General features: G+C 38.8%; 1 protein-coding gene across 1 annotated transcript in view; it reads left to right on the top strand.

Annotated features, from left to right (window-relative positions):
* Window positions 1-23,619, top strand: part of PLPP4 (phospholipid phosphatase 4) — a 66,089-nt gene that overhangs the window by 38,110 nt on the left and 4,360 nt on the right. Inside the window, exon 6 of the mRNA XM_049809552.1 lies at window positions 18,091-18,261. Within this exon, the coding sequence (XP_049665509.1) occupies window positions 18,091-18,261 (171 nt within the window). The remainder of the gene's footprint in view (window positions 1-18,090; window positions 18,262-23,619) is intronic.

The raw sequence follows: 23,619 nt of genomic DNA on the forward strand, positions 1-23,619 counted from the left end.
AAGCTCTCACAATATATACTCCAGTCTTCTGAAAATTCCATAAGGCGCTCTATAATGCAAAGCAAAGAAATGAATTTCAGGATGCATTTAAAATCTAGCAATTTTAGAAGTGGAGCAAATTAACTGAAGCAGATTTCCGTTCCTTAGGCCTGAAATCTTTGAAAGGCTGGCCTTAGTGTCCAGTAGAATTTTACTTTTTCTGATTTATTTAACAGAAGAGACTGTCAGTTACAAATAGTTTAATTACTACTGCCAAAAAATAATTTTATGTAAGATCCTTTGAAGGATCTTTATGGAAAAAGCTACAGTGTTGCAGTGAACAGATGGAGTCTTTGACCAAGAATGAACACCTGTCTACTTTACTGGATATTGTTAGACTATTTCTATTCTGACTGGTGATTGATTTAAAGCACCATTTACCAGGACTGCAGGTGGAGAAGGGTTGAGCATGGTTTGTGCATATGATGAAGGAAGACTAGTGGGCAGTTTAGGGAATGGAGAGGTGGAAACTGAGAGATACTACAAAAGATAGGAAAAACAGCTATTAAGGAAAGCATGTTTTAGAAGCACAAATTTATAGAAATCTAAGTCTTGTTCCATTGCTGTCTGAAATTAATTTCCCTAAGCTCTTAGCTATGAAGATTTTGCCTTAAAATATGAATCCAGATCATCTTCCCAAGTTGGTGATACCAAGTTTTGAGTACAGAGCTCTAAATGAGAGGGAGAAGGACCTGACCCATGGCATGTTAACTGAGTCTTTGACCCAGAATTCATCTGGCTGAACGAGGATAGACCAACAGCAAGCAAAAAAGTGCTGCAAAAGTATTATATGTTTATGTTAATATAGTTTAATGAGTGAGCCTTCACCCGTTGCCAAAACTGGGTCAACTTCCTGATTAAATCTGACCTTAAATGTTTGCTTATGTTCATATGTTACTTACCAGAGCAGTAAGTAGATATAAAAATTAAAGGAAGCGGACACCACTGAGCTGGCAGTCAGAAATATTGCTGTACTGCATCCAGCCACATCCTGTGTCTGGTTATGAATGTTGTGAACTGTGATGGTATATAGGGTTGAGGGGAGCATAGCATAGTGATCTTGGAGTGTGGGGCTCTTAGTGTCATAACCTGCCTTCTCTTTCACATTTGTTGATTATTTATTGGGTACTCATAAGAAAAAATACTTTTTTATTATTATTATTATTAAACTGCAAAAGGAATGTCCAAAGCCTTATCGTGTACACAGAAAGGGTGTGTGCAGAGACCTATTTCATATCTCAACTCAACAAGTAATAGACCATTCTGATGTAAATATAGCTTTGCAACAGCAGCAAAACCCATAGTATTGTATTTTGATCTGCTTGTCATGTAAATGATTTCTGAATGTATTACCTCCTGAAGCTTTCTGAGAAAAAAAAAAAAAAAAGTAGCATCTCAGCTGTACAGACTTGCTTCAAGTATTGTTCAGTAAAATAGGTTGTTTAGGTTAAAAATAAATAAATAACTAAAAAATTCCTAGACAGTCAGATATCTTCCGTGTTGACATGAGCGTAGTAATGAAGTCCCTGTACAAGTGAGTATGGGTAAATAATAGTAACACAACACATTTTATTTAGAAACACCAAAAATCCTGTGTGAATGAAATGACAAATTCTTGACCTTGTTTGCTTTCTTAGAGGAAGTGATTAATTCGTCATGATATAACTCCCTTTAGGCTCTTACTCTACTCAAAACATTTGCAAGCAGATTGCAGTTGCCAGAGTTTTGGCCTCAGCTTTATGTAGAGACTATTTTTAAATGTGTTATTTCTGAATTGGTCAGAACTATTTAAGCTATGTTTTTCAGCTAAGGGATTGCTGTCATAGATTTGAGGAAGTTGCATGAAATGGGTTTTGATATCTTTGTGCTGAAGGAAAAAAAAATGGCTTGGTGAGAGTTTAATTTAACATCCTTGGAGCTGGTACTACTTAATGTTGGTAGTCAGTGGCAAATTGAGCCCATGAATACCCACACAAGCATCTTGAAATTGATATGTCTTCTATGAATAAGTGAATAATCACTTGCTAGTCTGGTTTGTATTAGCTCATAATCTGAATCACAGAATTGTTAGTTGAAGGTACCTCTGGAAATCGACAAGTCCCAACCTGCTGCTCAAAGCAGGGTCAGTGAGAGCAGGTTCCTCAGGATAGTGGCCAATTGAGTTTTGCCTGTAACTGAATATGAAGATTCCACAACCTTTCTTGTAGGAAAATGTGTTCTAATGTTTGGCCACCCTCACAGTGAAAACGTTTCTTATGTTTAAATGCAATTTCCTGTACCTCAGTTTGTGCTCATTGTCTCTCCTCCTTTTCCTGGCTACTGCTGAGAAGAGTCTGGCTTTACTTCCCCCAGTACAGGACTTTGTACTTCCCAGTGTTGACCTTCAGGAGATTCATGTTGGCTATTGATCCCAGGTAGAAAGATCCCAGTTGATGCTAGTGGATTTCACTTCAACTGACTGAAAAACAAACTTGATGAAATTTATTCAATTTAATAACACACTGGCTGCAGAGATAATTAAACTTACAATTTCATGTTGGATTGGATATATACATGAGAATAAAATCAATAAAAAAAAACATTTTCTGTATAAAAGTGCTGTACTAGCAGCAAAATAAATAAAATACTTATGTGATTTTATTTTTGTAGCTGCAATTTAGTTACTTAAATTAGTTTGAAAAGTTGACTTTGGGCTAACTTGTGCGGTTGATTTTCTTTTTCTTTCTTTTTTTTTTTTTTTTAATAGAAAACTTTATTGATTCCAGAGGTTCCTTTTTGCAAGGAAAAAAATCAAATTTTGAAGAAATTAATTTGTGGTAACATCTCAATTCGATTTGTACAGCTTCCAGAGTGAATGTTCACATAGTGCTGTATAAGAGCTTTTATTTTTTATGTGTGGGGTTTTTTGGGTTTGTTTTTTCTTCTTTGCATTAGATTGGCTGAAAGAGAGTTGTAGCAATTACTGTTGAATACAGCTGAAGAAATCAGAGAATTTAATCAGAAATCTGAAATGAAGCATATAATCAGAGTATTTGGTTGTGGGGACAATAACAGCGACTGTTATGTCATATGTTTTTTAATTACCTCCTTGATGAATGAAGGTGTCTTGATATGTTTGAGAGAATAATGGCCTTTTAGAAGTGAAGAAAAAAATTATTTCTCTGCCTTTCAAGCTATAGTTTACACTTCCCTCGCGGTCTCTTCATAGACAAGGTGGTAAGTAATATATAAGCACTCAACTTTTATGTATTGGTGGATCCCATTTTTATAAGGAATTCATGTTTTTCAAAGAAACAGTTCCTTTCACTGTGTATTTTTAATAAATTGCACTTTTTATACAAACAAGACATAGGTAGTGATACGTCACTGCTAATGTAACCGGCATTTACAGTGGCCAGATTTGCAAGGTTGTAGCTGGTTGTAGCATCATGAAGAACTGATTTTTCACAGTTTCTTTATTCAGGATGAGCCTTCACAGGTATAAACTCATCGCAAATCAAGGTAAACATCCATTTCCAACATAGGGCATAATTTTGCTCTGATCAAAATCAATGCCAGAACTGAATTGTCTGGAGAATTCTAACTTATTAGTAGTCATCATTACTGCATCAAAGAAGTCATCAGCAAACAGTGTTAATGGGAGCAGTGACCAAGGGATTGGGATCTTGCCTACTGTGCACTTAAACATAGTGTTAAGAAAACATTGCCAGTGTAGCATGTTACACATTGTAGATTCTGTTTATATTAAAAGTAGGATATGCACATTATAAGAGTGATGGATATGAGCTCATCTATGCTTATTTGTTGGGAGAAGGAACAGTGTCTCTAAGAAAGGAAGTGCAAACAGCATTAGGAAAAAAGTAATTGGTTGCCCATTTCTGCTGGCATAATAAATGAGATTACATCTTCAGACCAGTCCTGAATAGTAATTTCCTACTTTAATGGAATCCAGCTACTTATGAATGGCAGTAGGAATTGCTCAATCTGTTGTAACAAGCTTAAAAATATGTAAGAAAATTTCTTCTGCAGAGGTCTCCCAGCCCTATCTTTGAATAAGGAGAGAGGAATCCCAGCTGACTTCTTTTTACTGCATTAGCATTCCTTCCTTTGTGAGCAAGGTCAGCCCCCACGTCCTACAGATATGAGGAATATGCATGCCTTACCCTCCAGCATTGACATACTTCCCAGAAGTGGAGTTTCTATGTTAGCTTCTTAGGACTGCTCTTTAGTAAGGCTCCTCACAGAATGAAGGAGTCTCTACTGGAAAGCTAATATTACTGTCAGTATTTGGATTTGATGATTGTCATTGAATGCAGGAAATAGCGGAAATGACCATGTGCATCACCAACCTCATCCTTTACAGAGCATCCCATCTTGTCCAGGAATGGCAGTATACCCAACTTCAGAAGCAATACTCCGGAGATAATTCCCTTATCCAGACTAGGGAAGGTGAATGCTGAAGGTCTGTGCTCTACTCTTTTTCTAGGAAGAATCAACACTTAACTTCCACAAGCTATCAAGAGTTTGAGTATAAAATGGCTCAGGTGCCAGTTTATCAAGCAGCTATAATGCATATTATTGGGATAAACAAGGTGGCTATTTATCTGCCTATTTTCTTTATGAAAAGATATAGCCATGCAGGTATGCTATTCGTCTTTGTCAATGCTTACCACTTATCTGTCTGAGAATATAACAAATCTTAAGGTGAAAGGAAAGGTCCTTATCCTTCCATCAGTTTCTCTGCAAACAGTAGGCTTGCTTCCAAGCTGTGTAAGAGCTCTTTGCTTCTCACCAGCACCCAGCCTTTTTCAGTAAAATGACTAAAAGAACTGAAGCATGAGGTGTTACATCTCTCTGCTGTGTAGCAACATTCAGCAGACCTTCTTGAAGAAAAGCTGGAAGTAATGTGATTCTTCCTGGTAACATGTTATTTAGCAATACCAAGGACTGCATAAAAAATCAGAAATTGTACCAGATAAGCCTGTTGCTTTCTTGATCTCAGGACTGTGATTTGCTGACTTGCAGTCCACTGTAATTTGTGACTTACATAGGATACCAGAGAGGTGTGTGTCGGGGGGTGGCTTTTTGTTTGTTTTTGCTTTTCCTAATCTGGAGATCAGATCATCCAGAGAACTCAAGAGTAAAGTGAGACTTCAGAGGAGAGTAAGCAAAAACATGGAATTATCTTGAATCCTGCGTCATTAATGAGGAATAGAACAAATGACTCTGAGTCAACATGATTCTTCCTCAAGTGCTAGAGAGCTGAAGTTAAAAAGTGAGCTGGTATGAATAAATCTATGAGCTTAGCTTCAGTAAACCAGTTTTCCCAGCAGCTACTGCTGTTTCTTGGTTATTATAGCTGTTCAGTTTGCTTTCATCTTTGTAGGGAAGAAGCTTAATTACCTTTCAGTCTAATTCTCCCTTTTCTCTTGCCTAACTTCAACATTTCAGGTAAAATTTGTAAGCTAAGGTTAAGATATATGCTTGATTTCACAGCCTGTAAAAGACTTTGTTGTCGTGTTGTAGACTTTAGCTTTATGTAAAGCTAAGACCATTGTTCTTCTGACTGACCTTTTCAGTTAAAAGGACTTTGAGTTACACTAGAGATCTAAAGATCAATTTTCATCTGTGAACTGCAGTGACAGCTCTTCTCTGGAGCAAAATGGGTCAGAAAGCTCAAGACTAATTTGAAAATGGATGGCTATCAACTCATCTCTGACAGAGGAGGCTGGCACATCAATTTCTGACCATCTTTAAGGAAGAAGTCTCATTACAGCACTGTCAAATATTGAGATTCCTTGAAATTGCCATTGCAGCATAGTGCTGACATCACGCTCTGAAATCCATTTGGTATGGTTTTGTGTAGTATTTCTGTGTAAGAGCAAAGCAAATGTAGAGATGCTTCTAAATCAGATGTGGTGTTAGCTCTTCCTTAGTAATATATCCTTCAGTGTGGAGTTTTCTTTAAGGTAGGTAAGCCCAACAGTAGGCTGTTTTAGGCAACACTTGGGAGGTAAGAGAAGGTTGGCTACTGCACTGTATATGAGAAGTGGGTAAATAGCCCAAACAAAACTGTGGTTTGGTTGCATGTTCATTGTATTCACTGCATAAACATGTTTCTTTGCTCTCTTCTAACTTTAATTTCAGGTCAAACCTTGGCCTTGTGAAGGATATCCCTTCATCCTCCTCTTGAAAGAGGAGAATAGAGAATCATGGGTCTAGTCAGAGTTCATGTTTTGAGAACTAGAAGCTGATATTTATGTGTGAATTTGTCCCCAGTCCCATCAGCTGTGAAACATTTTGATCAGGAATGACTGCTAGAAGCAGTCTTTGCTCTTAGTCTTGATAGGGTAGTTTTCTACATCTGTAGAGACTAAGGGGAAGACTTTCTGTGGCAGCATTTTCATTCTGATCACGCAAATGCTGTTGAAGACAGTGTTATGACAGTCCCCTCTTGTAGCACTGTGTTTCACATCATGGTGTCGTCTTTGAGCCCACGATAAGAATAAACCAGAATATGTATGAGTGTTCTGCCTAGACTAGAGCTACTTGGAAGTAAAATCAACCATTCTGTTTTCATGGGGATTTTAAATCTGTCTACAGGGTGGTCACCTTTATGAGTTGAGGTGTGTGTTTTCCACTCTCCAAGAGCTAGTCGTGATCAGTCTCCAGATGCTCCTAGTTGACTCAAAACCCTTTTGAGCAGCAAGGGTGATAGAGCTGACTCACATAAGTACACGTTCTTGTAATGCAAATAACCCTGAGTCAATCCAGAATTATTTCAACAAAGAGTATCAGCTACAATTGTGCTGTAAGCAAAAGAAAAATAAATCAATAAAAACCTTGAAATTGAATTATGAAGTTAAAATGCTAGGCACCTTTCTTTAGAGGTAGCTGACTGATTTATCAAATTGCAGAAATCTCAGTCATAAAGATTTCTGAAAACATTAATTTAGGTCTCTTGAAAACAAGGGGATATTAAAAGTCTCTTGAGATAAAAGCTATGAGATAAATGCAGGAAATCAAGCATATTATTTATGCCAGAAAAAGAAAAGTACAGAACATCTGCAGAAAGCCTTGTTTGGATTTTGCTATTACTGTCAGTTCTACATAGAAAGCACCAGCTATTACAGATAAGTAAGTAGGTAATTTTTCTTTCCTTCCTTCTGCAGAGGACTGAGCAAATAATGAAGTTGGTGTTTATCTAACGAAGCCTACGCAAAAAATGTTTATGCAAAATATTTTTAAAACTAATACTGCTTTGTTGCAATCAAGTGATTTCTCTGGAGATTTTTTCTTGAGACTTTTAGTTTTTGCTTGTTTCAGTCTGAACTAAGACAGTGGGTTTAGAAGTCTCTGCCTGGGGTTCCTACATTCTGTTTAAACAATCAGAAACTTTTGGAGAATGATAATGTTGGAAGTTTCTGACCATGTTGTAAGGCAATGTAAGTTGGACTCTTGAGTGAAGCTGCTGGTGGATAATGGTGTAGGAGATTTTTTTTTAAAAAAAAATCCACTTGTGGGGGAGAAGAGAGGGGATGAAAAAATCTATGGATGATTTTACTGAGAGAATTAATCAGAAAATAGAAATCAGAGTGGTTGACCAGATGTTTTTGATACCATAATATTTCCACAGACACTTGAGACTAAATATGATTTGAACTGGTGAAAGGTGCTCAGTGATGCCAGAAGTTCCCTATCATATGATTAGCCATTTTATTCTTCATTGTATTAGCCTGTCTTCTCTGCTATGTCTTCTCCCTGGTATCCAGTGATAGAACACGTGGAAATGGTTCAAAGCTGCACCAGGGGAGGTTTAGACTGGACATTAAGAAGCATTTCTTTACCGAGAAAGTGGTCAGACACTGGAACAGGCTTCCTAGAGAGGTGGTCGATGCCCCAAGCCTGTCAGTGTTTAAGAGACATTTGGACAATGCCCTTGATAAGATGCTTTAACATTTGGTCAGCCCTGAAGTGGTCAGGCAGTTGGACTAGATGATCATTGTAGGTCCCTTCTAACTGAAAATATTCTCTTATCTGCTCTGTCTTCCCTGCTCTGACTGTCTTCATTACTTGCTTGAAATCAGTAAGTTTGTACGAACACAGCAAGGACCTGTCTAGAAAAATGGAACTACTAGTTGCTTTAAATAACAAAAAAGCCTAAAGGTAAGGGTTAAAAGATATTTATATTATCAAGCAATGGAATAGTGTATTACTTTCTGGTATTGTTTAGTACGGCAAGGAGGCTACAGCCTGAATGAAAAAGAGAGTATCACTGTATCCAGAGAATACTTCTTGCAGTAGGGTAGGTAATGAGTATGAGTTAAGTACGAGGAGCAAGAGTATAATTTGGATGTGCCTATTCATGGGTCTGGCCTTGATTCTGTTGCCAAAAAATGTTGTATGGCATACCTGGGAAAAGAAATAGCACCTTTGCTGTTGACTGGCTGGTTGGTTAATATTTTATTTTCTCTTTATCTCCACAATTAACTGTTCCACTCAGTGGTGTTTGTCACTGTATAGTGCATTACTGTTGTATTACGCCTGAGGAGTTGCCCTCTCTGATGATATCAAAGCTGCTTATGCAGTTCATGCTTGCAGCAGATTTGCTTGATGAAGCACTAATTAAATAAATGTCGTATTTGTGGTATGTCTTGCTGTGTCACTAAAAAGAAAAAAGGAGACTGGTAAATATTATGTCTTTAGAGTGAAAGGACAGCTAGCTCCTCCTCCCCCTTTTCACTAAGTAATTGAAATTAGTCAGTTGTAAAAATGAAAAGATTTTTACATTTTAAAAGCCATTCATTTGTTTGAAAAATTAAAATGATTTATGTGCTTCAGAGTGAAGAAATCATTGAATTTCAATAGAATTGTTTGCTATCCTGTGATAATTTATATAAAATATTACTGCAGTACATGTAATTATAGTTGGGTATCTAAATTTGAACTGTTAATTATCTTTAGCTAGTAATTTCATGGAGGATAATCATATTTCCTTCAGTTGAAAGTGAACATTTTAAGTAACAGATGAGCTACAAGCCACAGGTTTTTGGCAGTAATTGCTGCTACTCCCGATTTTCAAGATAAATCTCTTAATTAACAGCTGTATGGCAGTGTCTCTCTGAAATATTTCATCCTTTTAAAGAAGAATCCAGGGAAATAAGGAATGGATTTCTTGGATATGCAGGGAAAAAAATAAAATCTCCTGTGGGGTTTATTGGCTTCTTAATTCAAACTGTAAGTATTCTTAGGAATGGTTGTGTTTAATGCTTTTACCTCATCTCTGACATATTTACCTCTCAGTACTCAATAACAAAGGCTGTTTGAATTCATGAGGGGCTTGTGAGATGAACTGTTTAGTTTCGTTTTCCAGCTCTAATAATAAATCTACTCTTGCTAGTCTGTTTGAGGTTCAGATTATGTATATGTCTCAAGCATACCTCCAAAAGACTTTGGTTTTCCTGAATTTAAAAAAAATGTGGGGTTTTAATACATGATATCATATGTCAGTGTAAAACCATGGGTCCTCATTGGTATTTATTCTACCTAGCAAACATGTTCTATGCATTGTCTTTTACACTGTAGCATTTAACACAATAACATTATTTTTTCTGTGGTAGTATATGGTAATATATTTTCTCCTTTTCTCTGCATGATTAAAGAGATTAATCCCAGTGTACTACTGTGTACTCCAGAATGGGCAGCAACTTTATTTTTGCTATCTTCAGAGGATCTAGACTGAATTGGAAATGAAGATACTCAGTTTCCAGTCCCCGATTCTCTCAAGAGAGTTATTTACAAGTTTGGAGCCCAGCACTGAATTCAGTGACTGGATAATGTAGCTGTGCTACTTAAAATGTGGTTGAAGAAGGCTTAGATCGCTTGCTTTTTTCCCCCCCCCAAACTCTTCTTCTTTACATAAACCCCCCAGTGATAAGTTCCCCTTGCAAGTGGTGGATAGAACAGGCTTCATTGCTTTGCACTTTGCAGTGTAGCAGGAATACATAACATTTTCCTATTCCTGCTGGGTCTTGCAGCATGAAAAGAGAAGCAGAGATCTTCTATATAGCCCTTACTGCTCTGGCTGTGCATAGTCTTGGGGTTTCCCTAGTTTCTTTTTGATGTATACAGGGGGATTATTTGCAGGCAGGACTAACACTGATACAATCTATCAAACTCCTTGACACTGCCTACCATGCTGTGTCTTGTGTTTGACAGAAGCGTTCTGATGCTCCACTGTAAAAAGTTCCTGTCCGTCAAGGTGCTCTTGATCTCTTTTAACTGTATTTTACATGCTAGTCTGTGTGCTTGTGCCAATTTGCTTCAAACAAATTTTAAATTAAATGCACATCCCTGAAAGACTGATACTTGGCATGGTGAATGGAAGGACAAGTAGTTGAGCAGGATGTGGTCCGATATCAAGGGTACTACAGATGGCATATGTATGGCAAAGCAGGAAGCAAGAAGTTACCTGAGCCAGTGTATGGGACTTGGTATATCCCAGTGTTGAACTGGAAATTAAAAATTGCTCTTGACAGGGATTATTTGTAGTTAGATACCTCGTAAAGAGTTGGAGAGCTGACGATCTAAAGCTTGTGGCTAGATACTGTAGTTATGCTAAGGTCTAGCAGAAAGAGCAATTTATTCTCTGGTTATTGATAATTAACAGGCTGGTAGCTGTTTAATTAGTACTGACCTGTTTGAATTAACCTGGCAATTCTTATCTCAGTTTTAAAAAAATTTTCTCAAGAGACTAGAGCTATAGTATCAGGACTCTTTTTCATAAAGGTCTGCACATCTGACCTAACAAAAAAAAAAATCAGTCAACGCTTGGTATTCCTGATGCCTGTAAGGAGAAGAGTGCATTAGCCAGGGACCACACTAGAGCAGCACCATCATGGGTGTGTTCAAGGACCAGTTGTATCCTGATGTCATTCTGTCCTAGGTTTAAATCTGATCCAGGTTCGTTAGCTGGACCTAATTTCACCAAGTGTAACTGAGAAACATGGAGATCTTGGCAGTGAGTAAAGAGTAAAACATACCTTGCAGAGAAAGATGTTGTATGATTAGGGCTGAGTTTACAAGACAGTCTTTTGTAGCTTATATTAATGCTAAGGCTGCTTTGATTAGTGCATGAGTGCTGACCCCTTCTCTTCAAAGTAATTCCAGAATCTGAGCCCTTTTAGGTTTGTCTTTACTGTGTTCTCAGAGAGAGGGGATTTGTTCAATGTTTCTGTCAACAGAATGGCAAAGCAGGCTATGGAACAGGTTCACTTTTAGGACTTCTTATAAATGGCATCATTAACTGAACAAATCGGAACTTAGTTCTCATTTTTTTAGTAGCAATGAGATGCACCCTGAGACCACTTTAGATATTTCAGGTGTAATGAGATATCTTGAAAGGTACATGAAAATAAGTCAGAAAAAAACCAAAAAAGATTCACAAGAATTCACTGTGACGGTCCTGCAAAAACAACCTGATGACTAATACTCTAGTTACTTGCTTTTCAGATAATATAGGTCTATTTTTGTTCTAACATGTCTCTGTCTCCAATATCTCCTCCTTGTTTCCCAAGTCCCTGCATACATTTGTATTTGTGATGTGCTTTTCATGTTGCTTCTGCTGAACTGTCTTTCTTTGTGAAAAGAAATTAATAAAGCTAAGCCAAAGGGAAGGTGATTGACTGTCCCACTTGGAAAACAAAACAAAAAAATATTTTGGCTGTGATAATAAGCTCCAAACATTCTCTGGGAATTGTACTTCTATAAAATCCTCTTTGAATTGAATTTCAACATTAAAATTTATGCAGCCATTTGGTATCATACTTTTTCCTTCAGGAAAGATAAATATTTCAGTTGTTGAACAGTGTGAAACTGAAAACATTCACCAGTAGCCTTAGCTAAAATTGCAGTAGGCTGCTGTGCAATTCCAGTGATGAATAATATGTGTTTGCATTTGGAAAATATACAGTAATCACTGCAAGTATAAAGCATTACAGACAAAGAGATGTATCATTTTCTCTGATTGTTACATAGGTCGTTTGAATGGTTGTTTTGCAGTTTCATAATTTGTTGCCACTTAAATAAGCTGAAGATTTTTTCTTCAGCTCAAAAACTGCTTAGCATAAAGACGACATGTATTGTGTGCTTAGCAAAGCATCCATTAAAACTTGAGAAGCTAAAGATCCTCGTGGGGTAGTTCAATTTCCAGAAAACACCCACAAAAGCAATTACATTTTTAATGAATAATTTATTTGGGGTGCTTTAGATCAGATTCTTGTTCACAGTTTCTCACTTTATGCATTTCAACTTGGTAATCAGTTTGGTCCATACAGATAGGTTTTTAAACTCACCTAGATCCCCTGTCTGGAGAGAATCAGAATCAGATGTCAGGATGGGCTCTGCAGTGTCTCCAGATGCTATCATCCTCCCTATTTCTTCTGTGAACTTTTTTTTTTCTTTTAAAGAAAATGATAGAAACAAACTGAAAGATTGAGTCTAATGTAGTTTTATGTATTCCAGTAATGGTAATGCCCAAGAGGAAGCTGGTTTTTGACATGCTTCAAGTACCGCTGTGGTATAGTTTTCAAATGCGCCTTCCGATAGCAGTTACAGATACCCCACCTACACGAAACAAGGTGAAAGGCTCTGTCTTAAGTTGGTAATTCCTAAACCACTAGGATAGAAAGGATATAAAGGTCAAAACAACGCTTTCTTGTCTTCACACAGAAGTCTACAGCTATCCAGTTAGTTCTAAAAACCTATTCAACTGGGGTTGAATTCCATTTTTTACCCTCTACTGATTGCTCTTTCATCAGGTCTGCAAGGCTTGGACCTGGTACTTTACGGAGTGCCATTTTTCCCTTCAAGGTTTTCCATGGTGGCAAGGTTCTGCACCCTTTGATCCAACTGCAGGATGAAGGCTTGGTACATGAACTCCTTAAGCAGAAGGCATGCCAGGTTTTCATTTCTTTCTATGAAGTATTTTGCTTGTGTCATTGCTGTAAGAGTAAATAAACACACCCAGATAGTTCCTTTCACTCCTACTTCAATAGATGCTTTTAAGAGTGTTTGTATCAATTCTGAATGTACCTGTTCCGATTATTGTGAAGCGGGAGCAGCACTTTTTGAGGAAGGCTGTTGGAGAGCTTGTTGTGGTTTAACACGAGCCAGCAACTAAGCACCATGCAGCTGCTCTCTCATTCCCTCCCCATGAGTGGGGTCAGGGAGAGAATTGGAATATTAAAAAAAAAAAGTAAAACTTGTGGGTTGAGATAAAGACAGTTTAATAGGACAGAAAAGGAAAGGAAAATAGTAATAATAATAGAATATACAAAACAAGTGATGCACAATAAAATTGCTCACCACCCACTGACTGGTGCCCAGCAAATCCCTGAACTGCACTGTCCCCTGGCCAACCTCCCCAATTTATTTAGTGGGCATGATGTCATATGGTATGAAAAATACCTTTGTCTCTTTTGGGTCAGATGTCCTGGCTGTGTCCCCTCCCAGCTTCTTGTGCCCCCCAGCTTCCTCGCTGGCAGAGCTGTATGAAAAGCTGAAAAGTCCTTGACTTACTATTAACACTGCTTAGCAACAACTAGAACAGTGTTATCAATGTTATTCTCATCCTAAATCCAAAACACAATACTATAGCAGCTACTAGGAAGAAAATTAACTTTATTCCTGCTGCAACCAGGAGAGAGCCTTACTAATTTTTTGCCTACATAGCAAATGTAGGCAAAATGTTTATATTTCTCTTTCTGTTGTGTTTTACTGAATTTGATACTCAGATGAAGATGGCTCATGATGATGGTGGTTTACCATTTGATCATGGTTTTGTCAGTAAGAACTTCACCAGGTGGTTGGTGTTACAAGTCCTCTTGGCTCCGAGATGATTCTCCTCCTCTATCTTTAGATTATTTGTCTGAAGATTATGCTTTATCCAAACTCACATTCTGGTGCTAACTGGATCGTACTTAGTGGTGTGATATATAGGAGGTCAGACAAAAAGAACAGTTGGTCCCTTCTGGCTGCCAACTCTGTGAACTTTTGAATAGCCCTTATGCAGCAAGTAAAACAGGCAGTGTTATCTGCAGAGAAGAACCCCAGTACGCTTTATGAACTGAACCAACTTAGAGTGGTGACTTCAAGTTGATTGATCCCATGTGGAACAGGTATTTAAAAGTTTCATTCTGAGAGTGGGAACAGGGAATTCATTTTGATGAACAGAGAGAGACAACGTGCTTGCTCTTTACTGCCCTGCTGGCTTGGATTGTATGATAGAACTTGCAGTACAGTCTCTGAATGGTCTATAGCCATGTTGGAAACAAAATCAGTTAGACACCTTTGACTGGCAGATCTACATAACCAGTAGGTCTACATTATGAAAAAGCGAAAAAGCTAGAGCAGATATAAAAAGGAATGGAAATTGATTTAATTTTTCACAAACTAATGTTTATTCATGACTGAGAGACTATCTAGGTACCGTTAGTATTATCTGGAGAGTGCGTATGCATTATTAAAGTTTCTTTGTAGATAATAGTTTGAAATAAAGCCATATAAATAGAGCAAAACCATAATACATGTGAATTCCAGTGATTCCTTTAAAGAAACTCAAAACATGAATAACGTGCACTATGAATCTCAACTTTTTTCAGAATCTCTTCTCAAAGGTCCAAAGATTTGTAAATCCAGGATCTTTACTGATGTTTAAATAGTCCCGTTGGCTCTAAACCAATTAGCTGATGCTATCAGCAGATCAGGAAATGCAATTAAACAATAAGGGGACAAAGAAAATCTTGCTTAATGTGTTTTTCTCTCATTTCAAGTCTTTTATCCCCTTTAAGTTAGCTTATAGTAGCTATGCCTGTAAGACTTAAATTTTCCCTTTTCATTCCAAAATTCCCTTCATCTCTGTTAATTTCTTAAGAAACCATAGCTGCCTTATTTAAAGAGAACAGTTCAATAACAACTTTCAGAAGGCAGAGGGAGAAGAATGAGGCAGCACAAGCCTGAGCTAGGGTACAGACCCTAGGGCCTCCAGGAGCCAGTCTTCATTCGTGACTGAGCAAATCCCTGCCGCTCTCTGCACTTCACCTTGTGTCCTTTGCCTTTGTATCTTCAGTTGCTAATCTTGGTGGGACAGTGTCCTCTCTGTGTGTTTACATAGCACATGGAATAATGGTAATCTTGTCTCGGCTGAGACCTTTCAAAGCTGCTACAATGCAAATATTCCATTTACTGTCTTTCAATATGTTCATAAAACCTACCGCATTCTATCGAGCCCTGAGAGAACATGTGGCTTGTCTCAGGAGAAGTTTTCCTGTGTTCAGCAACTTTTAGCATCAGGACTTCAATTTGAGTTAGCTACACCAATTGTTAAAAATATCTCATTTCTTTATACTGTATGTTTGATTCATTCCTTTCTTCTCTTCCAACACTTCAAACCAATTAAATATTTGTGTCTGGAGTTTGCATCAACATCTGTCTTGAGTTAACATTGTTTTAAACTAAATCAGACTGATTTTCTTATTTTCATTAGTGTTAATGTCTCCAAAGAGAGCTGGTTAGTATTTTATGTTGCTCTTGCCTTCTTTATATAAATAGATTATTAATTTCTTATGATCTGGGAAGAAACCAACTTAGCAGAAGTATTTGTGTAGATGAGGAGCATAGCTTTGCTGATTCTTAGGAGTCTGTCGTCTTCTGGAGAATGATAATTTTTATTGTAACATTAGGCAGTATGTCATATGTTAGGGCATGTGATGCATGTATGTGTCTGTTTGCATTTTTGTTGTGACACAGTGAGATGTTGACTCTAGCTGGTGCAGAAAAAAATGCTCAGATATATTCTACTGATTGACCAATTCTTCAGTGTAAATATCATCTACAGGCCCAGGATTCTTGAAGAGTGAATTGTTTTTCTCAATGTTATTGATTGACAGCATCTTCAAAATATAGCCGTCAAGCAAAGTTGCCTACATGGAATGCACAGCAATTGAGTTGTCTTAGAATATATAATTATTTTTATAATGGATACTCCCACATCCCAGAGCATTTCGCTATTAATTTCATGTTCTTTGCTGCTGACTCTGCACACGCTGGGACTATTGGGTCAAGCAGCTCTTTCTGGGTGTGCACGCTCCAGGGTAAGGGAAGTCAATCTTACAATATTGCAATTTAAAGCTGCTCTGCAGAATATTAGTTTCATAGCCACAAGCTAAAGCATCATTATATTACTCTTCCATCTTACATTAGGTGTAAGTTCCCCTGGAGGAGTGTTTGTGAATCTCTTTTCTTCCTGACCTTTAGTTTAGAGGAACACATCAACCATCTAAGGTGAAATCTGCCTTTGTGTCTAGTGCCAGTATAGATCCTGCTGAACTTCCATATTCATTCATGAGCACCTCCTTCTGGAAATGTGGCAGATCCTGTGAAGAACTAATTCTGTGGTTTGATGACTAATCAGCATTCAGTCTTGCCCCACCACAGCCAGTCTAAAGAAGTGATTTATTTGTGTGTCAGAAGATGAAATGCAAATCTTCAGTAATTGCGTTCAAACAGCTGTGTAGTATAAACTTATGAAACCTCTCCATTGTACTGTCAGATAAAATTGACCATCCCATAGATTTATCAACAGAACACAAAGTAATTATCACATCTAGCGTTTGGGAATATGAGGAGAAGGGCATTTGAAAAGCCCTAGCAGGAGAATAGAAAAAAGATGCATGTCTGACCCAGCACTGATGGTGGTTTTACCATTAAATTGACTGGTAGCAGAATCAGAACAGAATTACATATTGTGAATGTGACTTATTAACTCTTATAGAGGTGCTTACATATCACAAAGACAAAAAGTGTAAAGGTAGTCAAGAAAAAGGATTTCAAATGCTTGGATAAATATTTATAATTTTGCTGTCTGTGGTTTGTGTGCTCATGTTCTATTTTGATCTCTGCAGTCAGGAGCAAAATTTGAGTATGACATTTGTGGAGAAAACAGAAGATGTGTTTCACAGAGCTACCTGTTCAGCCCAGCACTAATTTTCCTACAACAACAAAAATGTTCAAATGGCTTTTGAAAAATAATTAAAATGCATATATAAAAAAAATATCCAGCCAGTATTTCTCTGGAAGGTGAACAGCTGCAAAAGGGAAGAAATTCAGTAGAGAAACTTGGTGCCCGAGTTCTGTCATCACTGCCAGTTGTGCCTGTTGTATAGAAACAGGTTAATGGAACCTAAAAATCTCATTTAAATGTAATTCAATTGCAGTACAAACTGACTGAATCCTTTTCTGCTTTAAACCTTAACTTTTTAGAATAGGTCTAAAATCAGGAAAGGCGTGCTGAAGTTTAAGCATGAAAGAGCTTTTGTGACTCGAGTTAAAAATTTGCCTCAATGTTTAATTTAATGTGCAAATAAAGTCAGGGATTCTTTCCACAGCCAATGTCTCCCCCAGAGGAAAAAGGTAAATTGCTAAAGGGAAAAAAATCTCAGTTGCTGTTGGAAAGATGAATGTCTAGAGGTACCAGAGTATTTGCAGACATGTCAGATTATGTGAAAGCTGAGTATCTATGAGGTCAATTTGCTTTGCAGTGTTCACTTGCCTGATTGCTTGCATTGCTGCATACTGCTGTGGAGAACATATGTACTTCATGGATCTTGTGGGAGACTACCTTTTCCCATTCAACCCCCAAAGACCTGTGTTTTTTTAAAGTTTGTAAGATCAAGATTGCTTTATTAAAAAAAAAACAAAACAAACACAAGAAAACTCTCTACCTAGGCAATTTGCTACATCCCTTTAAAATACTAAGTTATAATAGCATCATTTATGTGGCTACATAGGAATCACCCTTCAAATTATGAAACTCCCTCAATTTTTTGCAGATGGGTCTTCTCAACTTACTTTAGCTCCTGTCATCACCCTAGAAAGAAAGTCCAAGACTTCTCTGCAGTAGAAGGATCCTGCTGTCAGATCTTAAAGGATCTTAAGGGATGGTATTATACAGTGTTAATGACAAAATACTGTGATTATGTTTTTCTTTATCAGTTGCGTTTTCAGGCCTTGGCTTTACCACCTTCTACTTAGCTGGAAAGTTACACTGCTTCACGGAAAATGGCCGGGGGAAGAGCTGGCGGCTTTGTGCAGCAATCCTCCCACTCTACTGTGCCATGATGATTGCCCTGTCACGTATGTGTGATTACAAACATCACTGGCAAGGTGAGCTATGGAGATACCTTTTTTGTACTTTTTTTATTAACCTTTTATTTCTTTGGTGTTTGGTGGGGTTTTTTTTCATTAAATCACATGAGTTAAAACATGATAGTATGCTATAGATTTTCCTTGCTCCTGAATTGATGCTGAGGGTTTCAATGTCTAAAAATACTGCAGGGGTCCTTTATAATTCTGTGGTTTTATATACACAGTGCACATCATCGTGTTTATCTACATCAGTGGGGTTTTTACATCATCATTTTTTCCAAATGTACATCAATGACATAGCTGTCTTGGATGGATCCAGCTGTAGGCCCATCAGAGTAGCTCTGTCGTGAGGCCTAGTCCTTGCCTACTGCTTTTCCAGGTACCTGCTAGGTACCTGTTGGGTACATGAGTGATTGCTAATATGAGGTTGCATGTGCATTAGACTAGACTGAAGCATCTGCACGTAGCTAGTCATTGCAAAGATTCACTCAGTCATTTGTCTACGTTCTGGTCATTTGATGCACATGATGTAATACACTGTTTTTCATTCAAATCAAAGTATATTGGGCATGAGGTGGGTTCATGGCTCCTCCTTGAGAAGTATAGAAACATTGCATACCAAACTACATAGCATAAGTTGTAACAGGTTCTGCAAAGTTTGATGTTTTTTGTTCTCTTAATTTTCTTGGCCAAGGTTGTAATTGCTCCCAAGCTGTCAATTCCACACTTTCCAAAGTCAGGTCCCACTTAAGGAAGAGAAATATTTTATCTTGTTACATCCTATTAAAAGTGATTTTCCATAGTTTTGGCTTGCAAATAATTTGAGGTTGATTTTGTTATACTGACTAGACGTTAGTGTGATGGAATCAGTATGGTACCATACGTGTGGTACCAATGAATATTCATTAAACTGTAACTGCAAATAAATGCTGAATGTATTCAATATGGATAAGTAGGTCATTGAAGCAGCATGTGGTGTCTTTCTTGATCGTAAAGTACATCCACAAAGCTAAAGAAACATGCCACACAATCTTAAATCTTACTTTTGTGAAGAAATGACAGTTATTGACAGAATGAGAGATGGCTCTTAAGACTCTAACAGCAGCATTTGTATAAATGTCTGCTCTTGATGAACATGCATCCTTAAAAGGCTACATATAGTGAACAACAGGCAGTATTCTTAAGTGAAGTGTCAACAGTCTGAAGGATGCTTAATCCTAATCTCTTTTTCTCTTACTTCTTATTGTTTCTAGTGGAAACTTTGGATCTTTGTATTATGTGAGCATTCTCACGTAAATGAGGCATACTGCAATGTAAGTAGAGCAGATAGCTTTCAGGAGGTTTCTTAGTGAGGTTGAATTAACTAGCACTGACCTTCGTAGCTTCAGGGCTGTGCCAGAGCATCCTCTCTTCCCTCACCGTAGGCACTTCTGGCGTGCACCACCAGTCAGACCAGCTGCATCTGTCACAGGAAGACTGTTGTCTCAGAGTCCTTTAAAATTCAGCTGTGGCACATAACTGATATAGAAGGCTATGCTATTTATTAATTATATGCTTACATTACTAAGTTACAATTCTATTCATTCTATTAAATTAGAATTATATCATGCCTTACCCTCCCACACTGAGTCTTTCAGACACGGACCTGGTGGAGAGTCTGGTAGGTTGCCCATGTGGCTTCCCTCCAGTGTCTGCAGGTCAACTTACTACTGTCTGTCAGCATTTACACTTTCACTGTTAGAAAATCCTACCATCTATTATTCCTTTTACCATTTCTTGACCCCCTTTTTTGCCACCTTTGTACCTGTCTTTCTTCACTTATGTCTCCTGCTAAGTAAACCAGCCTTGGTGTTTCTGGTACTGTTATGTAGGTCATCTTGGCTTTATGTGGTATTGCGGGTACAGTACTGCTGCCCTTGCAAATTATAGTCCCCTCAGGGTCCTGAGTGCTCCTTTCAATTATTTTGTTCATGCTGGTTATATATTGTTTACCTGTTTTCTAAAGACTGGTAGGCTGACCCTGGCTGGACACCTGGTGCCCACCAAAGCCGCTCTATCACTCCCCTCCTTGGCTGGACAGGGGAGAGAAAATATAACGAAAGGCTTGTGGGTCGAGATAAGGACAGGGAGAGATCACTCACCAATTACTGTCATGGGGAAAACAGACCGAACTTGGGAAAATTATTTTAATTTTATTACCAATCAAATCAGAGTAGGATAATGAGAAATAAAACCAAATCTTAGAACACCTTCCCCCCACCCCTCCCTTCTTCCCAGGCTCAACTCACTCCTGATTTTCTCTACCTCCTCCCCACCAGTGGTGCAGGGGGACGGGGAATGGGGGTTGGGGTCAGTTCATCACACGTTGTCTCTACTGCTCCTTCCTCCTCAGGGGGAGGACTCCTGACTCTTCCCCTGCTCCAGCATCGGGTCCCTCCCACGGGAGACAGTCCTCCACCAACTTCTCCAGTGTGGGTCCTTCCCACAGGCTGCAGTTCTTCACAAAGTGCTCCAGCGTGGGTCCCTTCCACAGGCTGCAGTCCTTCAGGCACAGACTGCTCCAGCGTAGGTCCCCCGTGGGGTCACAAGTCCTGCCAGAAAACCTGCTCCAGCATGGGCTCCTCTCTCCACAGATCCACAGGTCCTGCCAGGAGCCTGCTCCAGTGCAGGCTTCCCACGGGGTCCCAGCCTCTTTTGGGCACCCCCCCTGCTGTGGTCCGGGGTCCTCCCCGGGCTGCAGGAGGAAATCTGCTCCCCCGTGGACCTCCCTGGGCTGCAGGGGGACAGCCTGCCTCACCGTGGTCTTCCCCACGGGCTGCAGGGGAATCTTCACTCCGGCGCCTGGAGCATCTCCTCCCCTCCTTCTGCACTGACCTGGGGGTCTGCAGGGCTGGGGCTCTCACAGGTTCTCACTCCTGTCTCGGGCTGCTGTTTCTGCACCCTCTGCAACTTTTTTTCCCTTCTTAAATCTGTTCTCCCAGAGGGGCTACCACTATTGCTGATGGGCTCAGCCTTGGCCAGCAGTGGGTCCGACTTGGAGCTAGCTGGCATTGGCTCTGTCAGACATGGGGGAAGCTTCTAGCAGCTTCTCACAGAAGCCACCCCTATAGTCCCCCGCTACCAAAACCTTTCTACACAAACCCAGTACAAAGACATATCATCCTGTTGGTTCTTCTACATAGTTTCAATTAAGTACACCATATCTTTGTCCCACTGAGCACTTTCTTATCTCATACAGCAGTCAGCATACCAGAGCAAGACTCATCCATGCTTTTTCTTCCTCTGTTTTTTGTGTTCCTGCAGCATCCTGTTCTCCCCTAGCTGCTTAATCACCAACCGTTAGCCTTAACACGTTCTTTAGGAGTCTCCTGGTTTCCTGCAGACACCTTGTCTTGTTACAGGGCTCATTACTCTTCTTTGCTCACTGATGCCCAGAGTCGGAGAGAACCTTCAGCACAAAGCTGCTGAACGTGATACGCGTGCCTTGCGAGGCTGGCAGGCAGGACAGACGGCATTTACGAATCTCATGCTCAATGTGTGACACTTGGCTGGTTTGAACTCTGTGTTAAAGAGAGAGAGAAGAGAGTGTGAATGAATGTGCATGGGAATATACAGGTTTACTCCCAAGTTTTGAATGCATGTTTACAGCGTGTACTGTCTCTTGCCAAGAGTGAGAATTATTTATGTACTGAAACATGTGCTATGAGGCAGATTATTATGCTGTATTTTTTATATGATAGAAGGAAACTGCACCCAAGGGGTTGTGACTGTGTCCATTACAGCTGCTCATATTTGTGTCTTTGAAGTTTAAGGAGATGGAGCTGAAAACTCAGCTCTTCCCAAGCTAAGAACAGTACTGGCAGACATTATCCTGCAGGTGACATAAGCTTTTACCTGAAGGAACTTCATTCTCAAGGGAGAGACTAATTCACGCTGTAACGTACAGCCCAGAAGCTCAGGCCTCGTCTTTTATGCTCAGCAGAGTCAACTAATTGTGTTAAATTACTTATGGTAGCTTTGTGATAGAGTCTTAACTATGCTGTGGGGAATGAAAAAGGACCATCAATACAATGTGCAAGACTTAGCATACTATAGGTGAAAGACGGAATAGAGTATCCTTACATTGAAAAGCCATTGAGTGGGCTCAGAACGTTAATGTTATGAGTACTTCCTGAGCTCCCTTCAGTTTGGCTAGAGAACGTAGTATTCAAGATATTAGTGTTGGTATTGGTTAATATTAGGATATTTCATTATGAATCCTGAATGTATTAACTGCTTTTTAGTCCCTAGATCTCTGTGGGCTTCTAACTCTGAAAATGTTAATTTACACATGAAATAAGTGGAAATTTTGTCTTAAGAAAAGTAAAGATAAATACTGAGACTGAAAGAATATTCTTTTTCCTTTATGTACAAAGAAAAAAAAAGGAAAAAAAAGGAAGCTGTGGCTACTGTGAGCTTAAACAAAACACAGAAATGTTGTCTTCAAAACCAGGAGTCTAAATAGCTGCCTGTGTGTTTTCTCATTACCCCCAGTCAAGGTCAGTAAGCTAGAAATCTTTGGCATAAATCATGTAGTGAATTTGTATTACTATGGTGCCCAAACTGAGGCCCAGAGTTGCATAATTTGTGTGTAAATATTTTGAAAGAAATTATCTAGGCAAGTTGTGAGTAAGTCTTGAAATACCAGGGAACTTGTAGAGGACTGGCAGAAATCTGGTGTTTCTCCATAATTAAAAACAGTAATCATAGGCTTGACCCCACTGTTAAGCAAAATTAAAAAGTGTCTGGAACAGTATTCAATCAACCACAGTTAAAGGAGGGTAATCTGAGAATTGCAACCGACACAGGTTTATAGAAAATGAATCTTATCACAATAACTACATGTTTTACAAGTTGATTGATGCTGTAATAGTATACTATGGTGAAAATTCTTGCCCTTGGTACCTTTGGTACCATGACAGTTTGATAGGGACAGTCCAAACGGTACAAAATCAGTCACCTTCCAGTATGGGTAGGATAAGAGTCTGTCTGCTTGCAAATACTGTGTATGCACAATCACTTTTAAAATCTACTTAAGTCTCTGTTACATTTGTTTGTGATAGATTTCTTATGTCCTTTTGCATGTAGGAAGAGAACATAGGGTTAGAAGAGATCTCCTAGGTCATTCAGTCTAGTCCTCTTCCTCAACAGACAACTGTGACTTATAATCACATTTCTTAAATTTATCCATCTCAATATTAAATTTTTTAGGTTTTCTTGCCCTAGCTGTTCCTGTTAAAAGGCTCTTTAGAATTCCACTTCTCCGATGATTACAGGCCATTTATCACCCACTGAAAATTGAAGCACATGCCCTTTGTTCTAATGTCTAGACTGACA

The sequence above is a fragment of the Accipiter gentilis genome, chromosome 9, assembly GCF_929443795.1.
Source record: "Accipiter gentilis chromosome 9, bAccGen1.1, whole genome shotgun sequence".
Classification (NCBI taxonomy): domain Eukaryota; kingdom Metazoa; phylum Chordata; class Aves; order Accipitriformes; family Accipitridae; genus Astur; species Astur gentilis.